At 42.1% G+C, this 18,339-nt stretch overlaps 1 protein-coding gene across 3 annotated transcripts in view; it reads left to right on the top strand.

The window, feature by feature from the left end:
• Positions 1–18,339, top strand: part of PSTPIP2 (proline-serine-threonine phosphatase interacting protein 2) — a 100,631-nt gene that overhangs the window by 29,611 nt on the left and 52,681 nt on the right. For all 3 annotated transcript variants that reach the window (XM_034943607.3, XM_008955630.4, XM_003830197.4), the window contains exon 2: positions 14,757–14,857. In XM_034943607.3, the coding sequence (XP_034799498.2) occupies positions 14,757–14,857 (101 nt within the window). The remainder of the gene's footprint in view (positions 1–14,756; positions 14,858–18,339) is intronic.

Raw genomic sequence — 18,339 nt, 5'->3', positions numbered from 1 at the left:
TGTGCTCCACTTTTTCATCCATCACTCTTCCTTAAACCCCTGGCAACCAATGATCTTTTTACAATCTCTATAGTTTTGCCTTTTCTAGAATGTCATATGTAGACATGGGCCACATAATGATGTTTTGGTCAACAAGAGACTGCATATATGATGGTGGTCCCATAAAATAATAATGGAGTTGCTTTATACAGATGTACCATTTAAAAACATCCTCTGTACAAGTATTTTTACTATACCATTTCTGTTTGATATGTTTAGATACATAATACTCACCAGTGTGAGTATTGCCTACAATATTCAACACAGTGACATGCCGTACAGGTTTGTAGCCTAGGAGCAATAGGCCATACCATATAGCCTCACCGTGTAGTAGGCTACACCATCTAGGTTTGTGTAACTACACTCTGTGATGTTCAAATAATGACAGAATCACCTAATGATGCATTTCTTACAACGTATCCCCATTGTTGAGTGACATATGATTGTAGTTGGAGTCATACAGTGTGTAGCCTTTTCAGACTGGCTTCTTTTACTTAGCGCTATGCATTTAAGATCCCCTCATGTCTTCTTGTGGCTTGATAGCTCATTTCTTCTTATCATTGATTAATGTTCCATTGTATGGATGTAGCAGTTTATCCACTCACCTATTGAAGGATCTTGGTCGCTTCCAATTTTTGGCAATTATGACTAGAGCTTCTATAAACATTTGTGTGCAAGTTTGTGTGGGTATAAGTTTTCAACTCAATTTAGTTGAGGTTTAGTTTCAATGAATCAGACTTAATGGTCTGGCTGAATTGAATGTCATTTTCACATGTGTTTCACATCAAGATGTTTGCATACTGCTGTGCTCAAAACTCACGTAAGATGTTCATTAGATCAAGCTGGGTAAAAAATCAGCAAGTTAGAGGAGGGGAAAAGGCATTGGACTTCGATGAACATGTACTGAAAGAAACACTTCCTGTAAGTCGCTTCTAAAATCCTAACATTTAAGACTTGCTTAATTCTGAAATTTGAATATATAAAACATCCTCATTCCCATAAGTTATGGACCTGAAGTAAACTGAACTTGGGCTGGCCTCAGTGAAATGGCAGTAGTGAAGTTAGAAATAAGCTTAATCTAAAACTTAATTTAAATGAAAACTTTGGAAAAAAACCTCAAGGACAACACAAAATGTCAGTTTTATAAATAGCAAGTAGAAACAAGAGTCACATATTTCAAGGATTGGAGAAGGCTGACCCACTGAGACATGGAAGGTGAAAAGTTCTTGGAATAAACAATGGACACTGGTGTTACTTATCAGAGGCAAAGTTAATCAGTCTGATGTGTAAACTTGGAGATTACTTTTTTGTATTTATGTATTTTTGTTCATATGAAGAGTCTAAAGATTTTGGTCAACTTGCAATCTATGCTTGTTTGTTTTTTCATTTGTAAAAAGATGGAAATTAATGATATGATTGATCTCCAAGATGTACTCTACCTCTGATATCCTAGCACTCTAAAACTAGAGCACTGTAGGAAAGTAAATAGACTCTTTGCTTACTTAGAACATTTAGGAGATGGGATAATCTTAGTAATTGTACCTTCTGATTCATCGATAATGAACACTGATTCATTTCTGGTTCAAAAAGTATTAGAAACTGTAAATCTACTTTTGTCTGGGAAAATCCAAGTGTGAAGAACAGAAGGGAATTTGTTTTGGAGGATTCTTTCAATTATGCTTTGGGATTTGAAGATGGACAAGATGGGAGAAACTGAATGGGAATGAATGCACTGAGGTCAGGTTTTACCTTAGAAAAACTTTTTTTTTTTAATTAACATTAAACATTTTCTATTAACTTGCAATTTCTTGGGATAAAGAGGTAAGCCAAGGCTCCCCAGTTAGCAGCTGTGAAATGCATCCCAGCCTTTACGGGGTTGTGGTTAGGTCTTCAAAGTTATATGGTGTCATAAGCCTTCAATATTTGTTGTACTTTGCTTATCTGGCTCAACTAGAGGCTAGCTGATAGAGATTAAAGACCTTCAAAATTGTATTGTGGTAGGGATGTGACATAGTAGTCAGAAGCTGTTTGGAATTTCTATGGGTTGGGCCTAAACGTTGTACTTGGAGTGAAAAGGAACACAAGTCAGCTGGTGAAGCAATGTTGGACATTCCCCTGGGTTTGACCTAGTTCAAGTTCCTAGCTCCTAGTTCTATATTTGCTTTTGACAGTAGTGGCAGCACATTTGTTGTTTGACCTGGCTTGCTTTCTAGAGCTGCTGAGGTTTGGTGTCTCACTCTGTTCCTCTGGTCCCGTATTTGCGGACCTAGTTCCAGTTTTGGGTATAGCCACTTCCTGGCAGTTGCCTGCCTCCCCGCTCCTGTCTTGGGCATGCCCAGGAGTTCTCAGGGAATGCCATGGATCAGGAGGAGACCCGTGGGGTCTGCATTTCACACATCTTGGACGCATCACTGATTTGCCCGGTAATATGATGCATCACTAATTTTACCCTGTGATATATGTGGTTGTTCACCTCTCAGGGATATCCAACAGAACTTCAACTTGTTTTTTATTAACTGGAAAAGTCTGAACATTAACTTCAGTAATACACTCAGAGGTGGTTGAATGTTTGTGAATTAAAACACCTACTTCAATTCTCAGGTTTTCTCTTTCAATGGAATTGTGAATTGAATTTCTCATGTCCCTGGGGGTTTGGGGTTTTTCTGGGATTTGGATCATGTTGATGTTTAGATGGGTAATGTCAAACATTAACCAACTTTCTGAACATTGAAATCTACTGACTCTTATGCCTTCTATGTTAAGTTTCCAGGGATAATGGTCTTTCAAAAAGCCATGACCTTAACATACATAATAGAAAATAATCTGTGTTGTTTTCAGTTTTATGTTCAATTTTTTTTTTTCTTGAGACAGAGTCTTGCTCTGTAGCCGGGGTGGAGTGCAGTGGCACGATCTTGGCTCACTGCAACCTCCACTTCCCGGGCTCAAGTGATTCTCCCACCTCAGCCTCCTGTGTAGCTGGGATTACAGGTGCCCACCATGCACCCAGCTAATTTTTGTATTTTTAGTAGGAACAGGGTTTCACCACATTGCCCAGGCTGGTCTTGAACTCCTGTCCTCAAGTGATCCTCCTGCCTTGGCCTCCCAAAGTGCTAGGATTACAGGTGTGAGCCACTGCACCCGGCCTTATGTTCAATTTTTGTTATGAGAATCCAAACAGGCCAGGTGCAGTGGCTCACGCCTATAATCCCAGTTTTTTGGGCTGAGGCAGGTGGATCACCTGAGGTCAGGAGTACGAGACCAGCCTGTCCAACATAGTGAAAACCTGTCTCTACTAAAAATACAAAAAATTAGCCAGGTGTGGTGGTGGGTACCTGTAGTCCCAGCTACTTGGGAGGTTGAGGCAGGAGAATGGCTTGAGCCTAGGAGGTGGAGGTTGCAGTGAGCCAAGATTGCACCACCGCACTCCAGCCTGAGCGACACAGTGAAACTCCATCTCAAAAAAAAAAAAAAAAAAAAAGAATCCACACAGTTCAGAGATAGAGATTGTCACTACTACATGTATGGTGTGTCCCTTTCTTTTCTTTGCAGTTACATATAGTGGACCTGTACATTAACAAGTATGAGCTCATTTATAATGGGCTCATATATATAACTTTCATTTTTCTCCTGATATATTGTATCTTGTTATGTTAATGTATACAATTCTGCTTTATTCTAATATCTGTTCAGTTTTCCATCATGTGATTGTACATAATTTATTTAAATAATCTTTATTGCTGAATATTTAGGTTGCTTCCAATTCTTCGTTATTATCATTTTTATTTTATTTTGTTTTTTTGAGAAAGGGTCTCATTCCACTGCCTAGGCTGGAGTGCGGTTGTGCAATCACAGCTCACCTCAGCCTCGACCTCTCACCTTAGCATCCCAGGTAGCTGGGACCACAGGTGCATGCCACCATGCCTGGCTAATTTTTTAAATTTTTTTGTAGAGATGGGGTTTTGCCATGTTTCTTAGGCTTGTCGCGAACTCCTGGGCTCAAGTGAACCGCCAACCTTGGCCTCCCATAGTGTTGGGTTTATGATTGTGAACCACTGCACTTGGCCAGTTTTTTGTCATTATGTTGCTGCACTGAACATCCTTGTGTACAAATCTTTTCATGTTTGTGTAGTTATTTCTGTAGGATAAACTCCTCATCGTCAAAGGCTATACATATTTAAAATTTTAATGGATATTGCTAATTTCCTCCTCAAAAGGTTATGCCAATGTGCAGTTCTGCCAGTAGAATTTGACAGTATTCCCTATAGTTCCTTGCCAATGTTAGAAATTTTCAACCTTTCCTAATTTGATGGATGAAAAATTATATCTCATTTGTTTGCCTTTATTTGATTATTAATATTGATTCTCTTATTTAAAAATTGCTTACTGACCGTTTTTCTTTTTAGAGTGTTGCCTGTTTATATCTCTTACCCACTTGAGAAAATTGGTTGTTCTTTTTTTTTGTTTTGTTTTTTGAGACGGAGTTTTGCTCTGTCACCAGGCTGGAGTGCCGTGGCGTGATCTCAGCTCACTGCAACCTCCGTCTCCCAGGTTCAAGTGATTCTCGTGCCTCAGCCTCCCAAATAACTGGGATTAAAGGCAAGTGCCACCACACCCAGCTAATTTTTGTATTTTTAGTGAGAAGAGGTTTTGCCATGTTGGCCAGGCTGGTCTCAAACTCCCGACCTCAAGTGATCTGCCCGCCTCATCCTCTCAAAATGCTGGGATTACAGGCATGAGCCACCATGCCCGACCATTACCATCATTATTAATCTTGATGTCCAAATTGTCCTAGATTTGGACAGTGGGAAGCTCCTTTAAACTGGATCCTATTTCCCTTTGATATATCCTCATCATTCTTTGAGCACTTCCTTGCTAACTGGCACGAAATGTTACAGGCTTAATAGGTAATTTTCCTGCCCCAGTTCTGGAATCTGCTGTTTCTCCAAAGAGTCCTGGTTCCATTAAGCAGAGAATAATATTTAGAAACTAAGATTTGTGCTCTAGGTAAGCACATTGCAATTTGTATGTTTCCAGGATTTCCCAACAGACAGAGCTAGGAAATACATTTATGCATGATGATACCTCCAATTCCATTTCAACATCATAGGGTTTATTGTAGCCTTCCTTCACTTGTAGTTTTCATTCCCTTCTAGTAGTGTGCTGGCAGATGTTTAACAACTGGCTCTCCAGTGGATAAAAAGCCTGATAGGCAACGTTTGCCAGCATTCATGGTATAAAAGCTCCCTTCCATGGCCAGTTTCAAGCTAGCAACATGATATTACTGAATGGAGAATTAGAAAGAGATGTGTACAATTGGTTCTCACTAAGTAAGCCAGCTCTAGCATGCCACTGTTCCTTTTTCTATGAGAAACCTGGCTCCCATTATCCACAATAAGCAGTTTCAGAATTGCTAACCACACCATTGTGAAAAACAAGCTAGAATTTCATATTTGTACTTTTTTTTCAATCTTTGGCTAGGAGTACATAGTCAAAATATTGTGTTCAAAATCACTTAGGTTGGCTGGGCACCGTGGTAGATCATTTACATTTAAAAAGAAATCCCAGAATTTCTGATTTTAACTGGAATTGCTTTAACTTTCTAGATTTATTTGGGTAGAATTGACTCTTTCCATCTTCACCTAGGACTTATTTCTAGGCTGTATGGAGGTCTTCCTCTGTGTTCTTTGGCAATGTTTGGTGGTATTGCTTCAAAAAGACTTATTTTTAGGCTGCTCTGCCTATGGAGTAGACATTCTTTTATTCCTTTACTTTCCTAATAAACTTGTTTTCACTTAAAAAAAGACTTATTTCTAGGCATTTTAAAGATTTTGTTGGCATTTTGAACAGGATCTTTGTATTTTAAATTACGTTTTAAAAGGTTACTGTTAACACACAAGAAGGATGTTGCTTTTCTGTATATTTATACTTTGTTCCCAGTTTTTCACTTTAATCTCTGGTTTTCTAAGTAGATACTTGTATTAACAATTTCTGATATTTTTGTCTCTGTCTGTAGTGAGAAGTTGGGAAAGGCATTGCCCAGGAAGTGGAGGTTATTTAGAGGGCCTCAGAGCTGTGCTTACCCTTTTTTTTCTCTTTTTATTGTGGAAGCTTTGAAGACTGCTGGGGACAGTGCCTTTTGCTGTTCTGGTTTTCATGCCCACGTTAGACGCCTGTTGTGGGGTGGAGTCCTCGGACCAACTGCAACCTTGGCACAAATGTCACAACCAGCTGCTCTGCTTCCTCCTGGAGTGGGGCAGGCCACTGGCTGGGTTTCCAGTGACCTCCAAACACCCTGCCGACTTCTCCAAGGCAGCTCTAGTTTCAGCCTCTGCTGATGGAGAGCTTGGGGGCTTAAGTTCTAGGATTGTGTTGGAAAAGTTTGTGTATTTCCTTGTCTGTCTTGTCCGGGTTGGAACACTGTCTTCTGACCTCTATCTATCTAGTCCTATCTGCTTTTTCTATTGCAGAAATTCTTACAAATCTCCAGTTTCCTCATTGGGCCCCTCCCTGTTTTCTGTTGTTGCTGTGGATCATGTGTTATTTCAGTGTGGCTTCGGAACAGATGTGCGATAAACAAAAAAGTTTGATTTGTCATTAAGGGATGGAGGTAGGGAGAAAGACTTCAGATTATAAACACATCCTTTTTTGCTAACGTGCCTGGTCTTGAAAAATCCAAATGTGTCTTCCTTCATTTTTTTAATTCTTGAAGGAGTTGACAAACTCAAAGCACGTGATCTCCTTTAATCCTTCCAATAATCCCCATTTTACAGTCTAGTAAATTAACAGTAAGAGAGATTGAGTCTTTAGCTCAAAGTCACATAGTATGTGAATGGTAGAATTGCCACTCAAACCTAAGTGTAGCATGAAAGCCTGGGTGTGTTCCATCTAGAACTGCAAAGGAAATGGACTAATGGATAAAGACTTAGATGTGGTCCTTGTCCTCAAATAAGGGAAGCTATGTAGTTGAGTGGTTTAAAAATTCAGACTATGGTCTGTTTCAAAATACAGATTTTGAGCCTCAATGGCCTGTCCTTTATAGGAAGATAATAATGATACATATGTCATAGGATTGTGGTAAGGATTCAACAAGATATTCCATGCAAAATACTTGATATACTATTTGGCATACAGCAAGTACTCAATGTATATTAGACATATTTTTGTTTTTGTTTTTGAGGCACATTCTCGCTCTGTTGTCCAGGCTGGAGTGCAGTGGCATGATCTCAGCTCACCACAACCTCTGCCGCCCGAGTTTAAGCGATTCTCCTGCCTCAGCCTCCTGAGTAGCTACAGGCTACAGTACTCCTGAGTACTGTAGGCGCGTGCCACCATGCCTGGCTAATTTTTGTATTTGTAGTAGAGACGAGGTTTCACTGTGTTGGCCAAGCTGGTCTCGAACTCCTGACCTTATGATCTGCCCGCCTTGGCCTCCCGAACTGCTGAGATTACAGGTATGAGCCACCGCACCTAACCCTGGACATAATTATTAATATTAATTAATAATAATCCATATATGCAGAATTTGATCCGTTTGGTTGTACCTCATAGAGTGGTAAGTAAACAGGAAAGAAAGATCAAGGTTGACAGCATAGGGAGGTAACATGAACTTCATAGTCTTTATCCCAAGTCTGCTGTTTTATGGCTCTTAATAAATAACTGAGAGATTTGGATAATATTGTTAGTTGAGAATTAAAATTTTTCATAGTGGTTGGAAGCAGTGACAAGGAAAGCGAATAAGGAAAGCTTCCTAGTGCCTTGTTTCCTCCACCTGTAAAACATAGAAAGAGCTCCTGTCTCACTGTGTTTGTGGAACATGTTGTGGTTCTTTAATGCAAAGTGCAGCGCACTTATGCACCCTGTGCCCAGGCACCAAACTGCAGCCTTTGTATGAGATGCAAAGTAACTGGCCTCCTCCCTGTTCTAGTGGGGCTCTCTGGGCTTCCAAAAGCCATCATTGCCAACTTGCATGTTTTACTCAAGATTGGAGGTTTTTTAAACAATGAAATGCAAACCATGGAGGGTCTTCTCTGGCCTCTTCTTTGCACTTCTGACAGTCATTCTCTCACCTCCCCATTCTCTAGTGTTCTTTATTTTCACAGGCCTGCATCCTGCTTTCTTCTTCTTATAAGCTCCTCTAGGCAGGAACCATGATGGTTCTTTTAGCCTTTTATATTTTGTATGGCCACAATTGTCAAACTGCATTCCAAGTCACTTGGAAGGTGTATAGAAGGGTAGAGACTGCCATGCCCCACTCCAGGTTCAGAATTAGCAGGGCTGGGGTGGGACTGAGGGGTCTGCATGTTTAACAAGCTGCCTGAGTGATTCTAGCCTGCTGATCCCTGGAGCCCATGTCTATAGAGGCTGTATAGCAGACATCATGAGAGGAGCGGGCTGGAGATGCAGCACAGAACTAGATGTGCGGATGCTCAGCAGCGGGACCCGTAACCCTGATGGTGGCTTTGGAGACTGCGGGTGCTGTTTGCTTCCCCTCTGCTCCTTACGCTTCTGCCCAGAGGCCATAGGAGGATAGAAGAGGTGAAAAGGAGCATAGAAATAAGTTCTCAGAGGCCCTGCAGCATGGAATGAGTAGAGGCTTTTTCCCCCACCAAGTTTATGCAGTTATTCCAGAGCCATTTGTTGGAAAGATTACCATTTTCCCATTGAATAGCTTTGGCAACTTTGTTGAAAGTCAGTTGACCATATATAAGTGAGTCTATTTCTGCATTCTATTCTGTTCTGTTGGTCTGTTTGTCTATCCTCAGAAAGATACATACTGTTTCAATTACCGTAGCTTCAAAAGAAGTTGGTTTTTTGTTGTTGTTGAAGCAGGCGCTTGCTCTGTCATCCAGGTTGGAGTGCAGCGATGCAAAGCTCACTACAGCCTCAACCTCCTGGGCTCAAGCGAGTCTCCTTCTTCAGCCTCTTGAGGAGCTGGGACTACAGGTGTGGGTGTGCACCACCACGCCCGGGTCAAAAAAAGTTTCAAAGTCAGGTGGTATGAGTCTTCCAACTTTGTTTTTCTTTAAAAAAATGTTTTTTTCTTTTGTCTATTCTAGGTCCTTGGTAATTATTTATTTATTTATTTATTTATTTTATTATTGTTATACTTTAAGTTTTAGGGTACATGTGCACAATGTGCAGGTTAGTTACATATGTATACATGTGCCATGCTGGTGTGCTGCACCTATTAACTCATCATTTAGCATTAGGTATATCTCCTAATGCTATCCCTCCCCCCTTCCCCCACCCCATAACAGTCCCCAGAGTGTGATGTTCCCCCTCCTGTGTCCATGTGTTCTCATTGTTCAATTCCCACCTGTGAGTGACAATATGCGGTGTTTGGTTTTTTGTTCTTACGATAGTTTACTGAGAATGATGATTTCCAATTTCATCCATGTTCCTACAAAGAACATGAACTCATCATTTTTTATGGCTGCATAGTATTCCATGGTGTATATGTGCCACATTTTCTTAATCCAGTCTGTCATTGTTGGACATTTGGGTTGGTTCCAAGTCTTTGCTATTGTGAATAGTGCCACAATAAACATACGTGTGCATGTGTCTTTATAGCAACATGATTTATATAGTCCTTTGGGTATATACCCAGTAATGGGATGGCTGGGTCAAATGGTATTTCTAGTTCTAGAACCCTGAGGAATCGCCACACTGACTTCCACAAGGGTTGAACTAGTTTACAGTCCCACCAACAGTGTAAAAGTGTTCCTATTTCTCCACATCCTCTCCAGCACCTGTTGTTTCCTGACTTTTTAATGATTGCCATTCTAACTGGTGTGAGATGGTATCTCATTGTGGTTTTGATTTGCATTTCTCTGATGGCCAGTGATGATGAGCATTTTTTCATGTGTTTTTTGGCTGCATAAATGCCTTCTTTTGAGAAGTATCTGTTCATGTCCTTCACCCACTTTTTGATGGGGTTGTTTGTTTTTTTTCTTGTAAATTTGTTTGAGTTCATTGTAGATTCTGGATATTAGCCCTTTGTCAGATGGGTAGGTTGCGAAAATTTTCTCCCATTTTGTAGGTTGCCTGTTCACTCTGATGGTAGTTTCTTTTGCTGTGCAGAAGCTCTTTAGTTGAATTAGATCCCATTTGTCAATTTTGGCTTTTGTTGCCATTGCTTTTAGTGTTTTAGACATGAAGTCCTTGCCCATGCCTATGTCCTGAATGGTAATGCCTAGGTTTTCTTCTAGAGTTTTATGGTTTTAGGTCTGATGTTTAAGTCTTTAATCCATCTTGAATTAATTTTTGTATAAGGTGTAAGGAAGGGATCCAGTTTCAGCTTTCTACATATGGCTAGCCAGTTTTCCCAGCACCATTTATTAAATAGGGAATCCTTTCCCCATTGCTTGTTTTTGTCAGGTTTGTCAAAGATCAGATAGTTGTAGATATGCAGTGTTATTTCTGAGGGCTCTGTTCTGTTCCACTGATCTATAACTGTTTTGGTACCAGTACCATGCTGTTTTGGTTACTGTAGCCTTGTAGTATAGTTTGAAGTCAGGTAGCGTGATGCCTCCAGCTTTGTTCTTTTGGCTTAGGATTGACTTGATGATGCAGACTCTTTTTTGTTTCCATATGAACTTTAAAGTAATTCTTTATAAATTTTAGGCCTGACTTGCAAATTTCTACAGAAAAGACTTTCGGGATTTTGATGGGATTGTTTTGGATCTATAGATCAATTTGGGGAAATTGATATTTTAACAATATTCACTCCTTCAATCCACAAACATGGTATATACCTACTTTTATTTAGGTCTTCTTCCATTTCTTTTAGCTGTACCTTTTGTAATTTTCAGTGAAGAAATCTTGCAAAACTTCTTGTGTTATCCCTGTATAGTTTATCTTTTTAATGCTAATATAAATAAATGTTTACATTTTTTTCTTTCCTTTTTTTCCACCAGTATATAGAAATACAATAGATTTTTGTATATTGACCTTGTGTCCTGCAACTTTGTTAAACTGACTAGTTTTAGTAACTTTTTTGTAAACTTCTTAGAATTTTCTATGTCCATAATCATGTTGTCTACAAATAAGGCAGTTTTACTTTTTCCTTTCCAATATGTATGTTCTTTATTTCTTTTTCTTGCCTAGCACTGGCTAGGACATTCAGTGTGTTGAATAGAAGTAGTGAGAGCAGACATCCTTGCCTTGTTCCTGATCTTAGGAAGGAAGTATTCTGTGTTTCACCTTAAATAGGCTGTTAGCTGAGGCTTTTTGTAGATACTATTTGTCAGATTGAGGACATTCCATTCTCTTAATGATTTGTTGATTTTCTATTGTGAGGTGGTATTGAAGTCTTTCAAATCCTTTTTCTGCGTTGAGATTCCTCTTTTCTTTTCTTTTTTTTTTTCATTTTGAGACAGGGGCTCACTCTGTCACCCACGCTGGAGTGCACTGGCATGAACGTGGCTCACTGCAGCCTTGATCTCCCAGGCTCAATCAATCCTTCCGCCTTAGCCTCCCAAGTAGCTGGGACTACAGGCACACCACCATACTTGGCTTTTTTTTTTTTTTTTTTTTTTTAAGGAGAGGTGAGGTTTTGCTATGTTGCCCAGGATGGTCTTGAACTTCTGAGCTCAAGCGATCCTCCCGCCTCGGCCTCCCAAAGTGCTGGGATTACAGGCATGAGCCACCACACCTGGCCCCTTTTTCTTAATTAAGGATGAGGAAACTCTTTGAGTGGGACTGCACGGGTGGAACTAGGCCAGAGTTTCCTGGAAACACAAACCAAAACCACAGACCTCCCAGCTGCCAGCCTTTAAAAAACCCAGAATTGCTGCTTCAGAGGAGTGGCTGGACTACAGAGGCAACCAAGAAAGGAAATCCCCAGGAGAAAACAAAGAGTGCTGAAGGCCAAGTTAAAGTGGTGGAGGACTTGTCTGGAAACTCCTGCGTATGTTACTCAGAGAACACGGGTGGTAAGTTGACTGACAAAAATAAGAATAGGAGGGCCAAGAAAAAGGGCTGCACGATGCACCAAGACATCCTCCAATGTCTTTCTCTGGGAAGGGCAAAGACTCCTGTCTGCAAACCAGTTTTGACACTGACCATTTGGTACCCATTCATCCATCACTCAGGAATCTGTTTTCATTGTTCTCTTCTAATGCATCTGGCAGCAAGCACAATAAGCCTTTTCATTCTCCAGAATTTTACTGTAGGCCTTTGATGTAAATAATAAGATTTTTTGGGAGGGGATGCAGGGGTAGTTCAAAACTTGAAAGAAGCTGCAAGCACTTGCAGTGGAGTGGGGACAGAAAGGTATTCACAGGCATAATAGCAAACAACAAATTCAGATGCTGGGGACTCTGAGAACCTAGAGAAGGGAGAATTGGGGCTACTCAGAGAAGACTTCGGGAAAACCTGGGAATTGAGGGGCTAGATCTGGATTCAGGAGAGGATAATGTTAGCATCATCTTAGAGCTGCTGCTGAGAGCTGCATTTCAGGGGCAGTTAGATGCCTTCCTGGCTAAGACAGAGGGGTATGTATGGAGGAGGCCAGTGGACAAATGAGGCTTTGGTGGAAACTGTTTTTTGGGCTTTCTAAGGTCTAAATTTGTGCTCAAACAACTGTCACAAAGCATAGAATTAAACATTTCTAACTTAGATTCGTAACTTGTAAAAGTTTTGATGATTTTATAGGTCCATTTGAAAAGTGCAAGGTGAAATGGCTTGTTAGGGTGCCAAGTTGAAATCAGCCCGAGGCCTGGGTCCTGCTGGGTCTTTCTGGGACTGCTGTCTGCTCAACTAGGCCATCATAAGTGGCAGCAAATGGAAGAGAGAAATTCTGCTTCTCCAGTGTCCAGGGCTGGGTAGAGAGGTATCTTTAGAAACCCCTTATCCCATACAGAGCTACACTTCCTTCTGCAAACTGGTGCTGGGAAGAGTTGGTCTGCCTTGGCTGGGATGGGGTGGATGAGTTCAAAACTCCCCAGGGCACATCCAGAGGCCAGCTAACCAACCTCTTAGGGACTATAGTCTGAATCAGACAACCCATTGTATGCATTCAGGGGTAGAAAGGAGGGAACCAGCCTCCTTAGGGGACACTTTGGAGTGTTATTTAGTGGACTGATTTGTTGGTTTGGGGACTTGTTGGCTTGATTTTTAAAATGTACTGCATCTGAGGCTACTGGTTTGGGGGACTTAGCCTGGTCCCTCCAACCTTGGAGAGCACAGTAGAATAAAATATAAATAAACTGCTAATTTAAAAATGTGGCCAGGCGTGGTGGCTCACGCCTGGCACTTTGGGAGGCCAAGGTGGGCAGATTGCTTGAGGTCAGGAGTTCGAGACCAGACTGGGCAACATGGCGAGACCCTCGCCTTTACTAAAAATACAAAAAATAGCTGGGTATGGTGGCACGTCCCTGTAGTCCCAGCTACTCAGGAGGCTGAGGCAGGAGGATCACTTGAGCCCAGGAGGTGGGGTTGCAGTGAGCCAAGATTGTGCCACTGCACTCTAGCCTGGGTGACAGAGTGAGACCCTGTATCAAAAAAAAAAAAAGCAAAACATAACATATATATATATTCCTTCTCCCCTAATTGGGGCCAGTGACCACGGAGAGCATGTTTCATGCTTCCCAGTGGACAGACAGCCCCATTCTCCCACTCCTGAATCCTGGTTCCTGGCTTCTGGCTCAGAGCTGCTTGTCTTTTGTAGAGATACCCTTGACCCTCAATAGCGCTAACTGGTGGTAGGAAGAGCTATCAGGGTCAAGTTCAGTGGCAAGTTTAAGGACAGAGTAAAAATTTTATAGCACCAGGTTACATGGTCCTGTAGCGTGAGTCAGTTTCCATCCGGCAGTATGAGGAAGCACATGACAGAAGGCTGGAGTGGGCGCCCAGCTCCTTCTCCCTCTCCTGGCCTGAATTTGGGCTTCAGTAGAGGATCCATAGAGGGACCTCAGCCTAGCCAGCTCCCTCATCCATGTGCCTGTGATTTGTCTGTCACTTCCTGTTTTGTGGCCCTTCAGTCTCATCAATTAAAAAACTCTTTCACACTACATGTGTTCTTACTTCTTCCATTGTTCTTCTCAGCTACCTGTGTCTTGGAGGTAAAGTGTTACCCTACTGAACTTGGGTCTGCTCACTGGGCACAGCAAAGCCCAACACTGACACAAATGTTTGCAGTCACAGAAAGAAAGGCATTTATTGCAGGGCACCAAGCAAGGAAAAGGGGCATGATGGCTTACAAGCAAGGGTTTTTAAAGGCAGGAATGAGGGGGTTTCCAAAGTGAGTTAGGGGCTGAGGAATTTGTGGAACTTCCTTATCCATTTTCTGGTTCCAGTCTGTCGAAGGTCAACATGACTGTGATCAGCATTTGTTATCAGGTGAGAGTCCTGGTTTCTGAAAAACAACTCAAGGATGTATGTAAAGATGTTATCTTTGTTTCTATAGGGAACCAAACATCTTGTGACCCTGACTTACTTGGGTGGCTTGGTTGGTGGATTATTCATTCACATCCCTAATTTCTGGTTGCAGGGCTAGCTAGATACCTGGAATTTTCCTTGAAGGAACTGAAACATGTTCCTTCATCTCCAGGGTGGGGTGGAGAAGCCTGACAGGCTCCTAAGTGGGTCCCTGTGCCATCTCAAAGTGAGTCAGCAACGTTCCATGGCCAGCTTCCCACCTCTTTTGTCCTATCTTCTCTCCGGCCTTGGGGGCTGCCTTCTGTTCCTGGTCTGATGCCATGTTGTCTTTCCCCCAGAGTGCAGACATCCTCAGCACCATCGGCTATGACAACATTATGCAACATCTGAACAATGGCCGCAAGAACTGCAAAGAGTTTGAAGACTTTCTAAAAGAAAGGTACGATGATGCTCTGTCCTCTCTGAAGAGGGTGGGCCAAGATGTCTCCACACAGACAAGGAACAATTTCCTATTTTTCATTTGTGTTTAATGGTTCTGAAGACCCTCTCTCTGCTCTAGGTTATGGAATGATACCTGAGAAGTACATGATACTTCTGTCCTAAAGTTCTTAGAAACAAGTTTGACACATAAGATTTATGATGAAACTGCGAACGAATTATAGTAAGAAAAGAAATATACTTAGTACTGTGGTACAAATAACATTGAAAGACCCCATGATGTAGCTTTTAGACTGCTGAGGAAGAGACTGCTGAGGATTGGCAAAGAAGGAAAGGAGAGGGAAGGAAAAAGGAAGGAGAGAGGGAGGGAGGGAAAGAAAGAAGGAAATAAAATAGAGGACGGGGTGGCTTCATGGAGGAGTAGGTCCTTGTGGTGGCCCTCAGAGGGTGAGGTGGATTTGACAGGTGAAGAAGTACCTGGATATCTGGGAGAACAGCAAGCTTGAGGTGGGAATCAGATGGCCCACGTGGTTAGAGGGAGGCAGAGTGCAGCTCAGAGACCAGGAGGATGAGCTGTGGGAAAGCTGTGAAGCCGATCATGATGCTCCTGGGGGTGGCAGGGCATGGTAGTCCATGGGGAACTGGCATGGTTTAGAGGATTTTCTTTTCTTCTGTTTAAAAATGGATAAGATTTTAAAAAAAACAAAACTTAGTTTTGTGGAAACTTATTGATCTAGAATATTCCATTTTACAGAGGTTCTGGATGAAAGAATATGTTAAGAGGATTTGGGGCCAAAGATCAGGATCCTTGCCAAGGTTCAAATTAATGAACAGGTTCTATTTGTAAGGCAGTAAGTGAAAGGCTCAGAACCCAGAGATAGAGACATCAAAGCATTTTCGGTCAACTCTCTCACTTTCTACTCAAGAGAAAATTAGGTAACGATCAAACTTACTCACACTGGTTGCCCAGCCCTTGGGTGGTGAGGCCTGTCTCCTTGAGCCATTCCAAAGGTCTGGAGGACCTGGAGGCCTGAGGACGGGTGAACCAAGAGAGGCTCAGCTACTGTCAGCGCTGTGGAGCTGGCTGCTGCTCCTCCCCCTTTAAGGGAGCAGTTCCTTTCTTTTCTACCCAAGATGGTTGACAGTGTGGACACCCAGTTAAAAAGTGTGCCTTTCTTTTTACAAACACTGGCAGTGGGCTTCCTCCTTCCTTCAACAGTGCTAGGACAAAGAGTTTCATGAGCATGAAGGATCTAGAGATTGCAGAAGACTCTGCTTTTTTCTGTTCCTCCCCCACTTATGGCTTCTATAAATTTCCTCCTGGGAATGAAATGGCCTTGGAATACATCTGCAGAGGAAGGAAGTGTCTGTCGGCTCAGGACCCCAGGCACTGACTGCCTGGGGGACCATCCAAGGGTCCCCTGATACAGTGGGGTTTGTCTAAATCAGTGGCTTCCATACTTTTTTGAATGTGACCCTCAAAAAAAATGTATTTTATACAGCCACCCAGTACACACATGCATAAACAAAACAATGAAACAGGACTACCCTGTTAATTTATCCAGTAGTATTTAATTTAAAAATGCTAGTCTTCCAGCTATTCAGGAGGCTGAGGTCGGGGGATCACTTAGCCTAGGAGTTCAAGGTTGCAGTGAGCTCTGATTGCACCACTGCACTCTAGCCTGGGTGACAGAGTGAGATCCTGTCTTTCAAAAAAAAATTGCTGGTCATAATCCACTGAATTGATTTATGGCTCACAAATGGGTCGTGACCCACAGTTGAAAAACGCTAGTCCAAATAGGATCCCAAAGCTAAGATCTCACTTTTAAAAATGATTCACAAAAATACATAAGAGTAGGAAATAAATGGAGAATAAAAATTATTGATTATTTATATTGTATTTCTAGTATATGTTCTCTTTTCTCCCATGGGTTTTATAGCAAAAAGAAGTCAGTCTTGTGTTTTCCAATTCTGGGGAAGAATCTGCAGGCATTAGATCAGAGTGTCAGATAGGCATGCCCTGGGCGTGGAGATGCAGCCCCTGAGCGTGTGGCCTGCTTGGCTTTGGGCCTCTGTTCCTGGTGGCACACTTGCAGGAAGGAAGCTGCTGTCATTGAGCCTGTGTGTTTGTTCCTCCAATGTGTCTTGTTCAAGGGTAATTCATGTGCAGAAGGACAGTCCAGGCGTGGGGATCCTGCTTTCCTCTTGTTCGGGTGGGTGCAGGATGCTTGTGGGAACTGGGACTAAGTTGGCTGCATTTGTGCCATCATCTAATATGACTGAAACATCCTCCTTGAGTCTTAAACATTATTTGACCGAGCTGTCATAAATTACATGTAGAGGCCGGGCGTGGTGGCTCACACCTGTAATCCCAGAACTTTGGGAGGCCGAGGCAGGCAGATCACCTGAGGTCGAGAGTTTGAGACCAGCCTGACCAACATGGAGAAACCCCATCTCTACTAAAAATACAAAATTAGCTGGGCGTGGTGTAGCTGTAATCCCAGCTACTCGGGAGGCTGAGGCAGGAGAATTACTTGAACCCAGGAGGCAGATGTTGCAGTGAGCTGAGATCTCGCCATTGCACTCCAGCCTGGGCAACAAGAGTGAAACTCCGTCTCAAAACAAAAACAAAAAACAAACAAACAAAAATTACATGTACAACTCTGGGATATTTGTGGTTCTTAGAGACAAGAGGCAAACACACACAAATACAGGGGCAAAGATAACAGACTATTGTATGTAATAATTATTTTTGAACAACCACCTCTTGTCCAATGTTATACCTTATTTATTATTTTGAGTTCATCAAGTTTAATACACATACATTTATACCACTTTTACATGGTACATGCTAAACATGCCCTATATCTAATGGGGTGCTTTTAAGACTTTCCAGAAGTGTCAGAGTCCTACCATGGGCCTCTTGAATTTCTGTCAGTTTAACCTGCCCAGAAAGTGGCAAGGGGAAGGGGGAGATACTATACTTCCTGGTGAGCTCCCCAGCCCTGCTCTTCCCTGGATGGAACCCAGCACTGCACCCCTCCATGCCACATTTTACCTCCATTACCGAAACTAGGAAATATCCTTTTCCTTGGTCGTACCCAGGCAGATTGCAGTAAATTCATCTGCCCTCATGTGGGGTTGGACAGAACGATCACCCCAGTGCAAGGAGCCGCTCCGTGTGCTGCTCTGGAAGGGCAGGGAGGCTGCCTTTCTTGCCACCCACAGGGCAGATTCTTGCATCCAGGGTAGACATATAAAAATAAGGTTAGCTCAGAGGGTAGCTAGAGGTGGTTAAATGAGATTATATAATAGCTGCTGTTTATTGAAGGCTTGCTAGATACATAGGGCAGATTCCAAGGCCCAACTTTCCTAGGTTTCAAACCATATTACTCCTTATTAGCTGTCTGACCTTAGGCAAATGCCATAATCTCTCTGAACCTCAGTTTCTTCAATTGTAACATAAGGATGAGAACAGTTATT

This window comes from Pan paniscus, chromosome 17 (genome assembly GCF_029289425.2).
Source record: "Pan paniscus chromosome 17, NHGRI_mPanPan1-v2.0_pri, whole genome shotgun sequence".
In the NCBI taxonomy this organism is placed as follows: Eukaryota; Metazoa; Chordata; class Mammalia; order Primates; family Hominidae; genus Pan; species Pan paniscus.
This window is presented reverse-complemented; position numbering and strand designations above follow the sequence as displayed.